The sequence below is a fragment of the Glandiceps talaboti genome, chromosome 3 (genome assembly GCF_964340395.1).
Source record: "Glandiceps talaboti chromosome 3, keGlaTala1.1, whole genome shotgun sequence".
NCBI classification, from domain to species: Eukaryota; Metazoa; Hemichordata; class Enteropneusta; family Spengelidae; genus Glandiceps; species Glandiceps talaboti.
Genome location: NC_135551.1, coordinates 22,071,509 through 22,088,948, shown reverse-complemented (window position 1 = coordinate 22,088,948; position 17,440 = coordinate 22,071,509). Strand labels below are relative to the sequence as shown.

General features: G+C 41.2%; 2 protein-coding genes across 4 annotated transcripts in view; both read right to left on the bottom strand.

Annotated features, from left to right (window-relative positions):
• Positions 1 to 17,440, bottom strand: part of LOC144433429 (dynein axonemal heavy chain 5-like) — a 101,230-nt gene that overhangs the window by 26,446 nt on the left and 57,344 nt on the right. For all 3 annotated transcript variants that reach the window (XM_078121745.1, XM_078121746.1, XM_078121747.1), the window contains 13 exons: positions 16,798 to 16,992; positions 16,172 to 16,306; positions 15,480 to 15,887; positions 14,832 to 15,074; positions 14,230 to 14,511; positions 13,641 to 13,763; positions 12,729 to 12,861; positions 11,980 to 12,098; positions 11,253 to 11,375; positions 10,361 to 10,603; positions 9,814 to 9,966; positions 9,087 to 9,227; positions 8,348 to 8,441 (listed from right to left, as the gene is read on the bottom strand). In XM_078121745.1, coding sequence (XP_077977871.1) covers positions 8,348 to 8,441; positions 9,087 to 9,227; positions 9,814 to 9,966; positions 10,361 to 10,603; positions 11,253 to 11,375; positions 11,980 to 12,098; positions 12,729 to 12,861; positions 13,641 to 13,763; positions 14,230 to 14,511; positions 14,832 to 15,074; positions 15,480 to 15,887; positions 16,172 to 16,306; positions 16,798 to 16,992 — 2,392 coding nt within the window. The remainder of the gene's footprint in view (positions 1 to 8,347; positions 8,442 to 9,086; positions 9,228 to 9,813; positions 9,967 to 10,360; positions 10,604 to 11,252; positions 11,376 to 11,979; positions 12,099 to 12,728; positions 12,862 to 13,640; positions 13,764 to 14,229; positions 14,512 to 14,831; positions 15,075 to 15,479; positions 15,888 to 16,171; positions 16,307 to 16,797; positions 16,993 to 17,440) is intronic.
• LOC144433430 (uncharacterized) lies at positions 3,727 to 6,550 on the bottom strand. The gene is made up of 2 exons (XM_078121748.1): positions 6,334 to 6,550; positions 3,727 to 6,184 (listed from the first exon to the last, which is right to left on the bottom strand). Exon 2 carries the CDS (start codon positions 6,152 to 6,154, stop codon positions 3,863 to 3,865), a length of 2,292 nt encoding a protein of 763 aa, XP_077977874.1. The 5' UTR covers positions 6,155 to 6,184; positions 6,334 to 6,550; the 3' UTR covers positions 3,727 to 3,862.

Here is a 17,440-nt window from a genome sequence, read left to right as displayed (position 1 = left end):
AAAAACCAATTCAAGCGTTATAAAGGTATATGAAGTTAGTGGCCAATATTGTCAAAGTTGTGTTTTTTCAATAATTTTGATACACAAACAATTCTGTTATACAGTCACTTAACATATCTGAATGCCTAATGAGAGCTCTTGCTAGCTGAGAGGATAGACACCATTAAATATGTTTTCAAGTTGGAATGATACTTCCACTTTGTTGCAAAGTCAAACTGATGCCTGGTTCAAATATAATGGCTGAACTATTTAAACAGACCGTCTTGGTTGCATTATTTCACAACAAGTTATATGCATGCTAGGCCAACACCAATCTGATTAAAATCTGATAATAGTGAACTAGATGCAATTAATGTGATACTTACAAAGTGGGGGTCAAAACTTTATCTTATCCTACATAATTCCAAAATCATTATACACACATTGATATTGTCATGTTGGAGACATCTCTATACAATACAGAGTTACACAAACACACTGACATGATACATAACAGTAATAATATAATAATATGGATTTATAATTGTCGTTTCTCCCGAAACTAATTTCTGTTGAAGGAAAGATACTCACCTAAATATTCTTACAATAGGATTTGCTTGCAATTCCCGATGCTTTTCCAATAAAAACTTTATTAATCTACCTCCTCCTACAATTACTGCCCTCAACGTTGGAAGACCAGTTGCGCTATGGAACACAATCTTAGTCCAGAAACCCAACTAAACTGAGACAGTGGGGAAGGAGGGAGGGACTGTTAGGTGAGTATCTTTCCTTCAACAGAAATTAGTTTCGGGAGAAACGACAATTCTGTTTCCGGAAAGATACTCACCTAAATATTCTTACAATAGGATACAGAATTTGTCACCAGCTAGGTGGTGGGTGTCTCTGTATGACCTGTTAATGTGATATTCTGGCTAATGCTAAGTGGACCTAGAGTGGCTAGATCCTCAGCATGGTCAGACATATCCCGCAGATAATAGCTAATAAACGAATTAGGAGATCTCCACGTGCCTGCTTGTAAAATGTCAGCCACTGGCACGCCTGATCTGAGGGCCCATGAGGCAGCAATAGCTCTTACCTCATGAGCTGTGACTCTGTGAGGAGATAAATGATCCTGTTGGGCTTCTACGTAAGCCCACTTGACAGTATCAACAATCCATTTAGAAATATCTGCTGGGGAGCAGTCATCTTTAACTGAAGGGGGAAACGGGATGAACAGCCGAGTCCTACCCTTCCTAAATGACTTAGATCGGTCTAAATACCAGCGAAGTGCTCTCACTGGACATAGAGTCCGTTCTACTTTGTCTCGCCCAACAAAGTCATCCAATGACTTGATCATAATCGGATTAGGCACTGACCCCAAAACCTGGTTCTTGGCCAGAAATCCTGGTGCAGTATGCATTACTGCTGCTGTCCGAGAGAGATTAAAATGACCCTCACTAATACAGAGGGCATGGATTGCACTACGCCTTCTCCCAGATGCCAAGGCAACAAGAAAAACTGTTTTAAGAGTAAGTGCTTTCAGTGACACAGAACCCATGGGCTCGAAAGGGGGTTCCTGTAACACTCGTAAAACCAGTGGCAGACTCCACTGTGGAACTGTTTGTCTAGAGGGAGGACGCTTAAGAAGGAAGTGGCGAATCATGTTGGAGAGGATTTTGTCCTGTCCAAAATCCTCTCCTCCAATACTTTTAATGGTGGCTGCAATGGCTGACCGATATACTTTAATAGTATTGGGAGAGTACTTTTTTGTGACAAAAAGAAAAAGAAGGAAGTCAGCTAACTGCCTGTTAGTGACTTTGACAGGACTAATCTGTTTTCTGTCACACCAACTACAGAAGAATTGCCATTTCTCATTGTATGTAGCCAGTGTACTGGGTCTCTGAGGTCTGGCAATAATGGCTGCAGACTCTCTAGAAAAGCCTTTCTCCATGAGGGATTGTTCGACAACCGAAACACGTGAAGATGGAACATCTCTGGGTTCGGGTGAATGATGTTCCTGTCCTGTGTCATTAGATCCTCTCTCAGTGGGATTTTGAGAGGAGGCGCAATCAACAGATTGAGAATGGTTGGGAACCATGCCTTGGTGGGCCAAAGAGGTGCCACTAGAAAAATCATTGGCCCCTCTTCCTGGATTTTCCTGAGAACTCTGGGCAGCAGAATGATTGGTGGAAAGGCATATGCCATTATCCCCTCCCATGACATGGAGAGAGCATCCACCGCCATTGCCCTTGGATCTGGTACTGGGGATACATACACTGGTAGTTTCCTGTTCTTGTGTGTGGCAAAGAGATCCATTGATGGGCGACCCCAACAATGGAAAATCTGATCTACTACACTCTGTGGTAGTTCCCATTCGGTTTGTCGTATCCGACGCCGACGGGACAGTGCATCGGCTATCCCATTCAGCCTGCCTGGTAGGTGTCTGGCTATTAGCGTAATCTTTTTGTCCTGACACCATAGCATTAGATCCCACAACAGATAACATAGAGTTGGGGAGACTGTCCCCCCCAATTTGTTTATGTAAGCAACTACTGTTGTGTTGTCTGAGTGTACTAATATGCAATGCCCCCTTACCAGAAACTCTAATTTCTGGAGGGCCAGGAACACTGCTTTCAGCTCTAGCCAGTTTATGTGGTGACAGCGTTCGGTTAAATTCCACCGACCTGCTGTCATATGACCTGCCACATGCGCCCCCCATCCCTCGTTTGACGCATCGGTGAATAAGGAGATGTCGGGGTTGGGGGGTACGAGTGACCTCCCCCTCAATAAATTCGCCGTGTTCAGCCACCAGTTGAGATGAAGCCGAAGAGAGGGACGAATAGGGATAGAAGTCTGCAATGGCTGACTGGATGGGCGCCAAAGCGCTAATAGGTACAACTGGATCGGGCGCGCTCTTAGTCGTGCCCAAGGGGTGATGTCTATAAATGAGTTCATCAGCCCCAGGAGAGATAACAGACTCCTTGCTACTATTGAGCGTTGTAGAAGGATGGACCGAATGAAAGTTAACAGTTTGTTGATTCGGTCCTCGGTTGGGCAAACAACTCCCAATTCCGTCAGCAATCTCATTCCCACAAAGGTCATGTCCTGGGTGGGAGTCAAACATGATTTCTCTTGACTGAGAATAAATCCTAGTCCTTGGAGAAGATCTGTCGTCATGGCCACTTGAGTGGCTAGTACGACCCGTTCCTTCCCCCTCAGTAACCAATCGTCTAAATAGGGGTGTAACAGAATTGATTGTTGGTGTAACCACGCCACTGGCACTGCCGCCACCCGTGTAAACACTCGTGGTGCTGTTGCCAGACCGAAGGGGAGAACTGTGTATTCGTAAACCTGTCCGTCGATTGCAAAACGGAGGTACTTGTAGTAGACAGGGTGAATAGGTATATGGAAATAAGCGTCCTTTAAATCTATGGACGCCATCCAATCGCCTGGCTGAATGGCAGCCAACACCGCTCTGGGTGTTTCCATTTGAAACTTGGGGACTACAAGATACCGATTGAGAACGGAGAGGTTGAGAATTGGTCTCCAGCCTCCCGACTTTTTGGGGACCAGAAACATGTGGTTGAAAAACCCTGGTCCCTCTTTTTTTAGGTTGACTGTACGAATAGCAGCCTTTTCTAAAAGACCTTGAATGGCCTCCCTTAAGGCAAGAACCCGATCTGGTTGCCTTGGTAACGGGGTAACTATAACCTTCGTTGACAGTGGAGGCTGTGACACGAAGTCTAGGATGTATCCGTCTCTTACTGTATTTAGCACCCAACTGTCGGATGATATTGCGGACCAGTTTTGTGCATAGAAACGGAGTCGTCCCCCCACTGGACTTTGCTGTGCTGGTGGGGGGACAGTGAGAGTGGTTATTGGGTCAGGAGCGCTGAGCACTCCCTGACCCCCTACCTGCAGAATCCGAGAACGGTCTGGGCATGTTGTCAGTCTTAGGCTTAGACACATTACCTCGTCCCCTACCCCTATTAAAAGTCTTGGACTTGTAAGGAACACTGGGTTGCTTGCCTCGTCCAACGGGCACTGGTCGATTGCCAGCTTGTTTTGCCCTAGGCTGTTGTACACGGGGTGTAGGAGGTTTATCCCATAGTAGGCGTTCTCGCTGTTTAGCCTCACTGGCACGTGCTGCTAGCGCAGTGAGACGACCATCAAACAGACTGGTTGTGGCAATAGGAGCTAAACGAGCTTCCTGTTTCAACTCGGAAGACAATGAAACAGATTTGCGTTTCAAAAAGGCATCCCTCTCCATTAATTGGAGAGTTGTATACTCTCTGCAAGCAGACTCTGCTATATGAGACAAACCCTTATCCACAATCTCAATAATTCGAGATACTTTAGGACTATTGAGATTTACAGCCTGAAGTTCTTTGAATAGAACAGCTAGGAACCAGTTCAGTGTTGACGTTACACAAAGTTGTTGATGTGCTGAATCACCCAACTTTTTAATGTGAGCTTTGTCTATATAGACAGCTCTGAACGATGATGGATCCTGATCCACTGCGTCCACATCACCATCCAGTGGGGGGTGTGAACATGCTGGTTGTGATGAATGAGTGCGGTATGCCTTACCCCCATAACGAAACCATGGATAGGCCCCAGCTCGTAAGGCTGTATGGTCCTTTCCACTGCCGACCACTTCCTGGTAAATCTTATCATGAAGAGGCTGAACCAGGGATGAATAAGGCAATGACAAGGGGGTTGACTGGTCTTTGGGATTGCTAGCCCGTAAGGCAGCACCAGTTTCAGACAAAGGAGGAAGAACCAAATTAGGAGGGGTGCACTCAGCTGGGAAGTGTGAGTAAACCCATTGAATACAATCCTTGTATGCAAACACTGGTTCTTCTTCCCTACATGGGGAAGAGGCTCGAGAGATTGTTGGACTGTGACCTCTTGACCTCTCTTCCTCCCCTGAGGATTCCCCAAAATCCTTGCTATGAGATGCTGCAACTGAAATAGCATCAGGATCAGTCATCCTCTCCCTGTGAGAAACACGTTGAGAACTTAAAGGAGTGGCACCCCCTGTGCTCATATCAGATGTGGGTGCCCCCGCACGTGTTAATTCTGGGTGGAGAGCCGCTACAGCCTCTAAAACTGCCTGTCTAATGACTTCTGTATCAATAGAAGCAGGCTGATGATAAGCTGAACGACTTGCCGGTTCTGGCCGTTGGTGGCGCTCTACACCATGCCGGCTCTCGTCATAGTAAGCATGTCGACGATCCAAATCAATGCGTCGTTCATGGTCATAGTGACGTCGGTAACGCCTTCTGTCACCCGACGGTGATGTCGATGATGAATGTCGACGCCTATACCGTTTAGAACGTCTATAATAAGACGACCTAGAACTGGGTGACTCGGAACTGGAAGAACGATAATGCTTTCGTTTGTGTGACCTCTGACCTCGACCTGATTTCTTATGTCGAGAGAGAGACCTACCTCGCCTGCTTTTATAGCGACGAGGACTGTAATCCGAATGAGAAGATGACGAGACCGTACTATCATGACTCTCACGTCTCCTCCGCCTACACGGGGACGGAGAACGTGAACGTAAAACTGAACGATGTCGCGGTGAAAGACGCACAGACACTCGTTCATCGCCAGGCATTGGTAATACAGCATTATTAGTAGTATTACTTGGCGTATTACCTAACAATGGCTCTCGAAAAGTCTCCGTTCTCATAACATTGGAGCCACTACCTAGACTGGTAGACAAACAGGGAGCCGGTTCAGTACCGTTACCTTGACTACCGACACAGGCAGATCGCGTTGAACCAGTGTCAGACTTACGATTGCCTATTAACGGAGAGTCGTTACGATCAGACTGGTTGTGAAGGTGCTGAGTTAACGAACCGCCATTCACCCCAGTTGACGTAGAGGTACTAGTTTCGCCCTGAAAAGGACGGTTTTGCCCAGTCGGTGCAGTCTTACCTGTTGTTGAATCTGAAAGGGAAGACATAGCATGGCCTGCACCGGCTGGCGAAGTACTAGACAAAATGGACCTACCTTTGCGACGCGTCTCCTTACCTTTGCCGTGATCAACGCTCGAACCGAGCTCGGCCCACAATAGCGGGTCCCACGACATACACACAGTGCACGGAGCATCGCTAGAACACTGCCGACAATTCCGGCAGACAGAATGGTCATCCCGATTTGCCATAGAATGACCGCAATCCCCTTTCTTCTTACCCTTAGGCATGATGATAGGGAGAAATAAAAAACAATGTATCAATAAACGGTATATACGAAAGGCGGGTAATAAAACCGCCCACACTACCACGATCTAGAAAACGAAAATCTTCACAGAAAAAGTGAAGAAAAATCAGCGAACAGATTTACAAAAAGGTTGCTAGACAATATATTGTCAACAAAACCGCAAACCACAAAAATTCACTGATCAGCAGGGGAAAAACACCGGGTTTCTGGTACACTAGATAACACTACGTGTTTCACACTGTGTTCCAAAAAAAGCAACTGGTCTTCCAACGTTGAGGGCAGTAATTGTAGGAGGAGGTAGATTAATAAAGTTTTTATTGGAAAAGCATCGGGAATTGCAAGCAAATCCTATTGTAAGAATATTTAGGTGAGTATCTTTCCGGAAACAGAATGAGAACTCTAGGGGCTCACTATACCCCTGGTACGGATCAAAAGCAGCACAAAGGCCCTTTATACTTCCTCAACTCCCTGGGAGCATACAATCCATTGCAGCCTCTATAAGTGCATAGGATTAAAACATTCACATTGCAGTCTCTATCCTACAAGGTCCCCAATTATAAAGCTGGGTTGACCGAGGCGTGGTTCAGATCTTACCCAAGGACTTTAGCCATTCAGAAAAAAACGGCAGCAATATGGCTCAAACCTGCAACCTAAAGATTCCAAGCCAGCCACTCTAACCATTCACCCATCATGACTCCACCACATTCAACCACCATCCACTATCAAGCAATAAAATAATACCTCATAGCACACAAACAACATGACCCACATTCATACACCAAATAACATACCAAGAACCATCTTCAATGTTCATGTTTTACAAATTTTGTCTAAATAATAGACAGTGGTTGAAAGATATGTAAAAGGGAAAGAGTACATATCAAGTCATTGGTCTAGTCTGGCTCCTAACTCAACTAGACAGACAGACAGACAGACAGACAGACAGACAGACAGACAGACACACCAAGACAAACACACACACATCACCATCGTATAGCATGTTGTGCTTCAATACTTAGATATCATTCCACGATGTTATTTTTTTCCTTTTAAAGCTGAGAAAATATGAGTGACCTAAAAAGAAGCTTTGTCACTATGAGTCTGATGAGTTGCTAGATGAGTAACCCTTAGGTCACAAGTATTTTTTGACTGAATGAAGAAAAAATATTTGGTAATAATATAATTATACTTCCTCAAGTATAATTCATAAAAAATGGGGAAAAATAATGGCGATTTGGAACATTTTGACTCTTATTTCTATCGCCATGGAACCAGTGAGATAGACACATGTTGTCAGGACGTAAAACAACCACGATATATATTCTATATTTTCTGTTCAAAGACAATATATTGGCTTGTGCATGGTACAAAAGGTGTTATGCGTATGTGAAACAATTACATTGTTACAATTGAAATAATGATATTGTATAGCAAACCTCAATATTGCACAAGTCTTGATACACACACTGCATGCAGATCATAATGTATGTAGGAATAGTTACTATACTACCCCCCCCCCCCCATAAAAAGTATCTCCAAAATGCAGGGTATATACACACACCTACACTGCAATGGTCACAACCAAATTAAACTGCAATGGGAGGGTGGATAGGGGATAGGGGGACACAGAGTGGAGGGGGGGAGGGGTTCATACTGCACAAATCATGCTTCAAAACATGGTTTCAAACCATTTCAATTCTTCGTAACATCAAATGTTGGATTTGGTTGGGACTAAGTCAGTAGGTTTGATATTTGGCAAGTAAAACAAACAACCTTCTCTAACATTGTTACCTTTGCTGCGTGCGGCTAACTCTTCCACTGGATAAGGGATTGAAATATTTTCCAAAAACATTATCAATTCTGGGTTTTACAGACCGAGATTTCATAATCTTTGAAACTTCTGAAGTGAACATTTCACTTGTCCAATAATTAATAACTTCTGTGTTTTGTAAACTTCTATGATCTTGTCTAGTCAATATTTACACAGGACAAATCAGCGGAGTACCTAAGACGCCTAGTACTTTCTTTATTTTTGAAATAGTTTACTTGGAGTGTCAATTGAAGTGAGTTTCCGTCAAAATATTTTTCCAAAATGTTTTTAGGAGACTTTTTTTTTATGTGACAGAGAAAAAATTACCTGTTGCTTCTGGGGCGTCACGTAAGAAATCGACAAAGAAAGGTTCCGCTGCCATCTGCTCTGCAAAACCTGTTCCTAAGTCATCTTCTGTGACCTAGAAAGAAAATATAAAAACATTTTTAAAAAAACATAAATTAAAAAACATAAAATCTCAAGAACTATTCTAGAAAGATTACTACAGAAAACATGCTATCAGCAATCTAAAATAGTTACAGTGTAAAACATTGGTTGTTGCATGTGGTAGATTGTGATAGTGGTTCCTTGGTTATGCAGATATAATCACCCTGTAGTATAGAAAGTGTAAACACTGGAATTAAATCCACTGCCCACTACAGATACACTATGCCAATGATTAGATGGTGTGTACAGGCACTAGACTCTTGCGTACAGCTCTGGATGTTTTCATGGAAAGCCCACATAATCAATAAAAACCTGTATAGCTCCCTCCTTAGGGTGTATCAAACCCTACTACAGAAGCGCCTAAGATTCAGTGGTCATTGCTGGACGAGAAAGCGAGAAACTACCCACAAAGTTGTGCTCTGGGAACCACAGTATGGAAAAAGGTCAAAAGGGTGTCCTGCTACAACCTTTGTCGACACTTCGGAACGAGACTCCGGTATAAATTGATGTGACCTAGTACCAGCAGTTTAGCAAAATCAAGACCAATGGAGAAAAACTGTTAAAAAGTGCCTAAGTTAGCTCCACCTGATGATGACGATGACTATAAGTAATGACTTACCTTGATTAAGGTTTTTTCAAACCATTCTTTGTCTTCATTGTTTGTAAATCTGTCAGCAATTACACGAGTACATTCGTGTTTCCATAGCGACATCAAAATACCAGTATTTGTGACAACTTCATCTGTTCCAATTAACATACCCTGATAAAGAGAATAACGAGATTTTGAACATCATTTCAGAGTCTGACTTTCGCATCATTTCTGTCATAATTTTACACCTTTGAAATAAATGTATCAAGTTTCATAAAATCAAGTACATTACTACAAACAAACAAACAAACATGTTAGCCAGACAGCCAGACAGACATGATGAGACTGACCTGATGCATAGAGATGTATACGCAGACAAACACTGAGGCAGACAGACAGACGGACAGATAGACAGACAAAAACAGTCAAACACGCATCCACATAATATCACACACACACACACACACACACACACACACACACACACACACACACACACACACACACACGTACATGCACATACATGGACATATCCACACATGCACACACACACACACACACACACACACACACACACACACACACACACACACACACACACACTGTGACACACATGGACATATCTACACATGTACATACATGCACGCACACACACACACTCCAATTTTGGCTTTTTACCTCACAGAAGGTAACAGGACACTGCAGTCAAACTAACACTGTGAGACAAAAAGACATTTCAACTTCCATCAACCCTTACCTGCCAAATTCTGCTCAGATCTCTCAAGTTGAAGATATAATGAAACTTAGCTGGTGTGGGCAACATCTTGATTTTAACACGTTGCCATAATCGTCTCGTGCATGAAACGAGCTTGGCGGCCAACTCGTTCACATCTTCAATGAAGTGGCGTTCCTACAGAAATAATATCACACATATATTGTCAAATTTCCAGTTCAGAAATACAGGCTTAAAGCACCATGCAATGCATATCAGTTATTCCTGTACTGAAATTATGAAGAGATTTATGTCTGAGGGACACATGGAGAAGTGCCCACTCATATAATGTTATGCTAGGAAGACTCATCCTATTTTTATCTATTACCTAACCCAAACCAGAACTCCCTAGCTTCAGGACAAATGTGTATCTATTGTGTATAGTTGATCCACTGTTCTGCATTCTTGCCAATCTGGTTTATGCTAGGGAAGTCAAACCCGAACTCCTTAGCTTGAATACAATAGTGCATAATACAGTCAAAAGCCGCTACAGTTCTAAAACTCTCACCAAGTCTGAAACAACATCACTTACTTTACAGAAATGTCCAACTGCAACAGTACCAAAGATTTTGTCAATAGAGGCATTCGAGGGCAACGTGCAGTTAAAGATATTGAAATGTCTCTTTAGACGTTGGGGAATGTCATTTCTACCACCGCCAGGTTGAATCATGGCTGCCATAAATTGGATATCAACAATGTTGGTAAATTCGCCAGGTTTTTCCAAGTTGTAAAATCCATGCATCTCTACCAACTGACGTACGATCTCATTGGTGATCTACAAATTGGAACAGAAAATCTCATTGGTCATCTACACAAGCTGTATGTAACATGAAATGTCATAGGTTATCTAGACATGAAGGATGTAACAGTAAATTTCATTGGTCATCTGTACAACCTGTAACACAAGGTGTCACTGGTGATCTAGACATTGGACATGTAACGTTACATTTCATTTGGTCATTTTCTCAGCCTGTAACATCAAATTTCATTGGTTACCTAGACATGGAGAATGTAACAGAAAATATTATTGGTCATCTAGACATTGAGGGGGTGTAACAGAATATTGCATTGGTTATCTTTACAAGGCTGAAGCTGTAATAAATCTCCTTGGTCATCTAGCCAGTCAGAGTCCATAAATGTGACAGGAAATTTCATTGGCCATTTTTATATTCTATAACGCATACAAGTGTCATTAGTGATCTAGACATGGGCATGTACCTCATCTAGACTCAAACAGTAACATAAAATCTCATTGGTTGTTTAGAATCAACGACTGTCATATTGAAACTTCACTGGATATCTCAGATTTAAGAGAGAAGATAAACTTGAATACAAATTACATCAAAGATAGATATCATCACCGATATGAACGTCTGATAGAGATGTACAAAGTTGTAAAAACGAAAAGAGAAAAAGTTGCTGACCTGATCACCCCATTCATTAATGACTGGCATGTTGATATCATCAATAAATGTTGTCATCTTCTTGCCAGCAGGAGGACCAAACGTTGTACCAACTCGTTTGTCAACATAACTTTCAATGGTACGCTGTGGAATAAAAATCACGAAAAGAAGTGTTAGTCTATTGTGTCAAAAGAAATGTAATAAACTCTCGCTATAACATACACACAGTTTTATCTAACTATACTGAAAGCTACATGTACACACAAACTATTTCAGAACATGAATCTACATAAGGTCAACCTCCGATTCCCTAAAGAAACTTCATATGCATTATAAGAAACCCTTCATATTCTGTGTATACACAATGATATGCACATAGACATACATACACGTGCACACACACACACACACACACACATACATACATACATACACACATACATACATACATACATATTACATATCACGCTCGTGCCTGCATGACAAACGCATGCACACATGTGAACATGCATGCACAGCCAGCCAGCCAGACAAACAGACAGACAGACAGACACACACAGACACAGACACAGACACAGACACACACACACACACACACACACACACACACACACACACACACACACACACACACACACACACACTGTCAAAATATAGTAAAACATTTTCGTCTTATTTTCCAAAGGTAATTTTGCTCTTTTTGTCTGAGTTGTCTGAGTTGTACCTAAAACTCAGTATTTGACCTTACCTGGAACATGTTTGGTGTGGTGGCAGATGAGAAATTGAGACTCTTAGTAAGATGTAGCTCAGGGTCATATTTAGAACAGTACCCTTGAATCATAACTGTTTTTGCTGTGCCTTGTTCACCTGGAGAGTAAGACAACATACAGACATACAATTTCATAAAATTGAATAATTTATTTCATAATTCCGCTCTACCATGCTATGGGGAAATTTTGTACTGTTTGTACATGAAGCAAATCTTAGCAAATAACTCTGTGGCATAATCTAATTTTAACTAATTCAACGCATGATCTGAAACACTGCCACTCTTCTAAATTCAACAATTAATATCCTACTCTCTGTCTCCTGTTTTCCTCAGTTTTAGCTCTATAACACAACTGCTTAGTACCCCAGAGGCTACTCCATTATTTAACTATATACATATATGTGCTGTCCTGTGGGGTGCATTTTCTCACAATATGGTCTAAAATGGGGTGTTTTATAACACAACTGCTTAGTACCACTCTTAAAAACCCAATTAAAACATTTCTCCTAATGTTGCCACCATCATTTTGTAACATTGTTCACAGGTTGATCACATTGAGCAAGACCCCATACTGAGCAAATGTATTAACAGTATATTTTTTGTGTTGTAACTTGAACCCGGTTTGAGGTTAATTTTCCTCTAGATAGGTTAGCAGCTTTACAGTGCATAATGACTCTGTAGTACAACTACTAACCACATATATTTACGCATTTAAAGCCATAACTTACCTATTAGTAATACAGATTTCTCATGTTTGGCAATAGTTTGGAGTAGGAAATCGGTTCTGACATTGTCAACGTTTGGTACGAGGATCGAGGCATACTCTGGTGTATGGTCTACTGGATACACATATTCTGGAACCTATCACAATAAATAAATAAATAAACCAAACATTTATTCACCATTCATGCAAAAATGGCAACAACAAAAAAGAAACAAAATAGCCCATCAAAGAGATGAGCACATGCTCCTTTAGTATGCCATGCTTGTGTCATGTTTATGTGATCATGGGATAATCTAGTGTATATGTCATAGATATGATTAAATACAGACTGACAGACAGACAGACCAACAGACAGACAGACAGACAGACAGACAGACAGACCATACCTGACCAGACAGACAGGCAGGCAGGCAGGCAGGCAGACAGGCAGAGAGCCAGTTAGCTAGCCAACCAGACAAAGACAGACAGACAGTCAGTCAGTCAGACAGACAGACAGACAGACAGACAGACAGACAGACAGACAGACAGACAGACAGACAGACAACCAGCCAAGAAGACAAACAGACAGAGACAGCCAAGCAGACAGACAGACAGACAGACAGACAGACAGACAGACAGACAGACACAGACACACAGACAGGCAGCCAGACAGACAGACAGACAGACAGACACAGACAGACAGACAGACAGACAGACAGACAGACAGACAGGCAGGCAGACAGACAGGCAGGCAGACAGACAGACAGACAAAGACAGACAGACAGGCAGACAGACAGGCAGACAGACAGGCAGGCAGACAGACAGACAGACATACATACAGACAGACAGACAGACAGACAGACAGACAGACAGACTTCTACATCATGTAGCAATATAACATTCACACTATAAAATGCTATATGAGCATTCTACTTACCCGGGACATCCAGTGCTCCCATTTGCCATTTTCATCTACTACATATTCAAATATAGTATCCCCAGAAGATGGATCTATTTTGGGTAGATCAAGACCACCTTTCTCTGTCATGAACTCTTCCATCTATAAAGTCAAATAAGAAGTCATTTAGAAATACTGAATTCACTATAAACCATTAAAAATCAGTTAAACTATTTGAATCAGCTTTTGTTCTATGATCACACTAAAAATTGAATTCATACTGTTTCTAAGATTATGGAATTTATACAATCTCACACATTACTTGAGATTGTAGAGAAACATTGAATTGAAACTTGTTCCTCACTCATTGTTCAATAGAGTTACATGCTCTGGACAGGCATTGTCTCACTGGGGTCTACAGACGTGTATATATACTAAGCAATTACACAAATTCACAAGCATCCTGAACACTTCTAATAATGCAATCACTCAAACGACTCTTTACAACTTCAAGTTTACAAACATGCTTGTATTTGCTGCCGTTAAGTTCAGTTGTGTCAAACAGTTAATCATTTTCAAATTGTTGGCAGAAAGATGGCGGAAAGGAGACATTACGAAGAGCACTAACCTTCTTTCTATCCTCCAATTCGAGAATGGCACCAATGGACCACATTAGAGCAAACACAAAGAGTCTTTCTAAGTGATCCCTAGTTGCGGGTTTGGTGCCGTCCTCTCCACCTGGGATCAGTCCTTCTAACAGATCAATAGCTTGTCTTACGTACACACACTCAAGCAGATCCATTTTGGGGAAGAGACTTTGTTGGGAGAATAGGTATAGGTCCTTGAAATGGTTCTCAAACAATGGTAACAAAATAGCCTGTTGATCAGTTGGTCTTTGCAACAGCCATCCCTGTAAACATTAATATGCAAAATCATCATTACTATGCAAATTAAATATAGATATGTTAATTATTTATTTATGCAAATTAATCAGTATGTAAATTAAATATCAATATCTGAATTATTTATTTATGTAAATGAACAGTATGTAAATTAAGTATCAATATGCTAATTTGTCATACCCAAATGTTGAAGATTTTATACATATAAATCTGCTTCTAAAATTGAACGTTTTAAAGAAATCCATGAAACACACATCCAGTTTCTTTTCTATTCCAAAACCTCATTATTGTAACCTCTGACCTGTAATTGACCTTCAAACTCACTCACCTGAATGATAGGGTTCCAGTCCATAATGGAGGAACTCATAAAGACCATACCATTACGTGATACAGTAGCTGGCGATGCATTGTCAATGTTATGTACTTCAAATACAATTTTACAGGTTGGAGACATAGGGATACGATCTCCATTGGCCAGTGTCAGAGTCTTGTTGTCATCCAGTACACTGTTCAAGTTCTCAATCCAGATGGCATCTACTGGACCATCTAACAACAGCCAAATGTGATCACCCTGTGTTTGGTAAGAATTAGAAAAAGTGTCACGATAAAGTTAATAAAATATATTCATATTACTCAGCAAAAGTTTGGTTTTGCGCAATGTTCATTGGTTAAAAACAGTGCTGCGAACAACACCCGTTGGCTAATACAATACTGTAAAAGTTACACATTCTTTGGTAACAGTTGAACACTGTCAATGGCTTCACATCAGTCCCCTGCTCTCAAAAGTTTACTCAGCATATAAATAGAAGATGGATTAAGATGACGTTCATTCAGTGATCACCCAGGGATAGATTTGCAAGGATGAAAGCTAATTTAGAAACCTGTCAAGCATGGTGGCCTAGATGGCAAGGATGGCACTGTGCATAGTGGGGAGAACACTGTCATTATGCTTGATAACTTTGACCATGTAACTCACCTTCTTTGCTTTTAGTGTTTTTCTCCATAGAGTTGAAAAGATACCATCTGTCCAATCATTGGTAGCGACATCTAATCGTCCAAACATCTGAGGTGCGGTGATAGCTTTAGGGTTCATCCTAAGCTCCTTGTGAGGAGCACCGCAGTCAGTCATGGCTTTCATCAGTACACTGATACACTTGGTTTTACCAGCACCGCTGGGTCCGAGTGTCATCATTCCGTGACGTACACGCTGGGTCTCATACAACTGAATCAGTTTGAGTACCCATGCTGGATGGTGGACTAGTCCTGCCTCTGCAACTTGGTGTTCAATGGCGGCTTCCATTTCTGGGTAGCCTGCCTTGTCTAATTGCATTCCTGGGAACAAGTCATCAATGAGGGACAGGAAGAGAGGTTCATCTTCATCAACCTAGGTGGTAGGGAAAGGCAACAAACAAGACCATTTAAGTTTACAAAAATTATCAACACATTATTTAACACAATAAATTCCGACTCAAATTTAAATGAAAATCATAACCACCAATATGAATTATTCTCAGAATACATCAAAAGAAGGACCAGAACAATATTCTGTCACATGATAGATTTTTTAATGAATGAAATGTTTCTTTCTTGTGAAAAGCAGTTGGTAAAGACACCATCTTAGTCTACATGTTTATTTGTGGCCAAAGAGTACAAAATAAGAAGACTCACCAATTTGGAGAGATTCATGTCTCTCAAGACACGCATGACAATAGTCTGTTCACTATCTTGTGGATTTGCCCTTTTAAAGGCTCCAAGTGTACGCAACACAGATAGGATATTACGCAGACCAAAGTCATAGTGGACCTACAAAAATACAATAGACATGAATTTCCATTACTCTAAACTAACACTAAACAGTTTCAAACAGATTACTCTCTGTGTATTACACATAGTACAGATTTTGAGTAGTGTTTGCATGGGTTTGATAAAATACATGTATTATTCATATCATGATCTATCCTAGCTGTATCCTTGGTAATATGTATCTATGGTAAAAAGCTTTACCTTAGGTAATGCTAACTATGTCCTAGGTAACACTAAATGTATCCTAGGTAATGCTACCATGGTAACTAGCAGTAGCCTTGGTAACATGCCATACGCTAGGTAATTCTAAATGTATTCTAGATAACACTAGATGTATCCATGGTTAAACTAACAGTATAATTGGTAACATGCCATATGCTAGGTAACACTAAATATATCCTAAGTATAACACTAAATGTATCCATGGTAACTAACAGTATCCATGGTAACTAACAGTATCCAAGATAGTTTGATAGCAAGACAAGGTTTACCTGTTTAGTCAACTGTTCTTCACACAGTTTGTACAGTGTGTAGAATTTACGGGCCAGCAAGACGTTACCCTGGAAACCAGCACTAGCTAGTTTGACTCTCATGATGATCTGTCTGTCGGGCACCATCATGGCTACAGTACGGAACTGAATTTTCAGATTCTCAGGTAACTCTTGACGTCCAGCATAACCCGGGTTCTACAAGGAGATTTCAAACAAACAACATCAATTATCACTCTCAGGTAATTGAGAATTTGGTTTACTATGATAGACACAAACTAAAACTATTGTCACAACATGTTGATACAACAGTGATAAGTTATTGAATGGATGTTGGTTTAATTATAGTCTCAGTAGGGCGGCGTCACTGAAAACTAGTTTATTTAGAGGTCCATGAACTTGCAGTGCTGTTTTGGTGCTTCCAATGTTTACACTATCTAGATCACAGGGTGACTAGAATCGCACATTAGAGGAACCACTATCACCCACGAGAGTTTGCGTCTATCTTAATAAACCAAGGCTGGATTACCAGTGTCGTATATGCATAAAATTTCTGGTAAAGTATGGACAATACATTACATCGAAGAATTCATAAATAACAGAATGAAATAATTGGTTTATAGACACATTATTCACCTTTATCCCA

What these genes read in the sequence shown, in the direction of transcription:
- LOC144433430 (XM_078121748.1), bottom strand. Translation starts at nt 6,154, where the DNA reads ATGGCAAATCGGGATGACCATTCTGTCTGCCGGAATTGTCGGCAGTGT.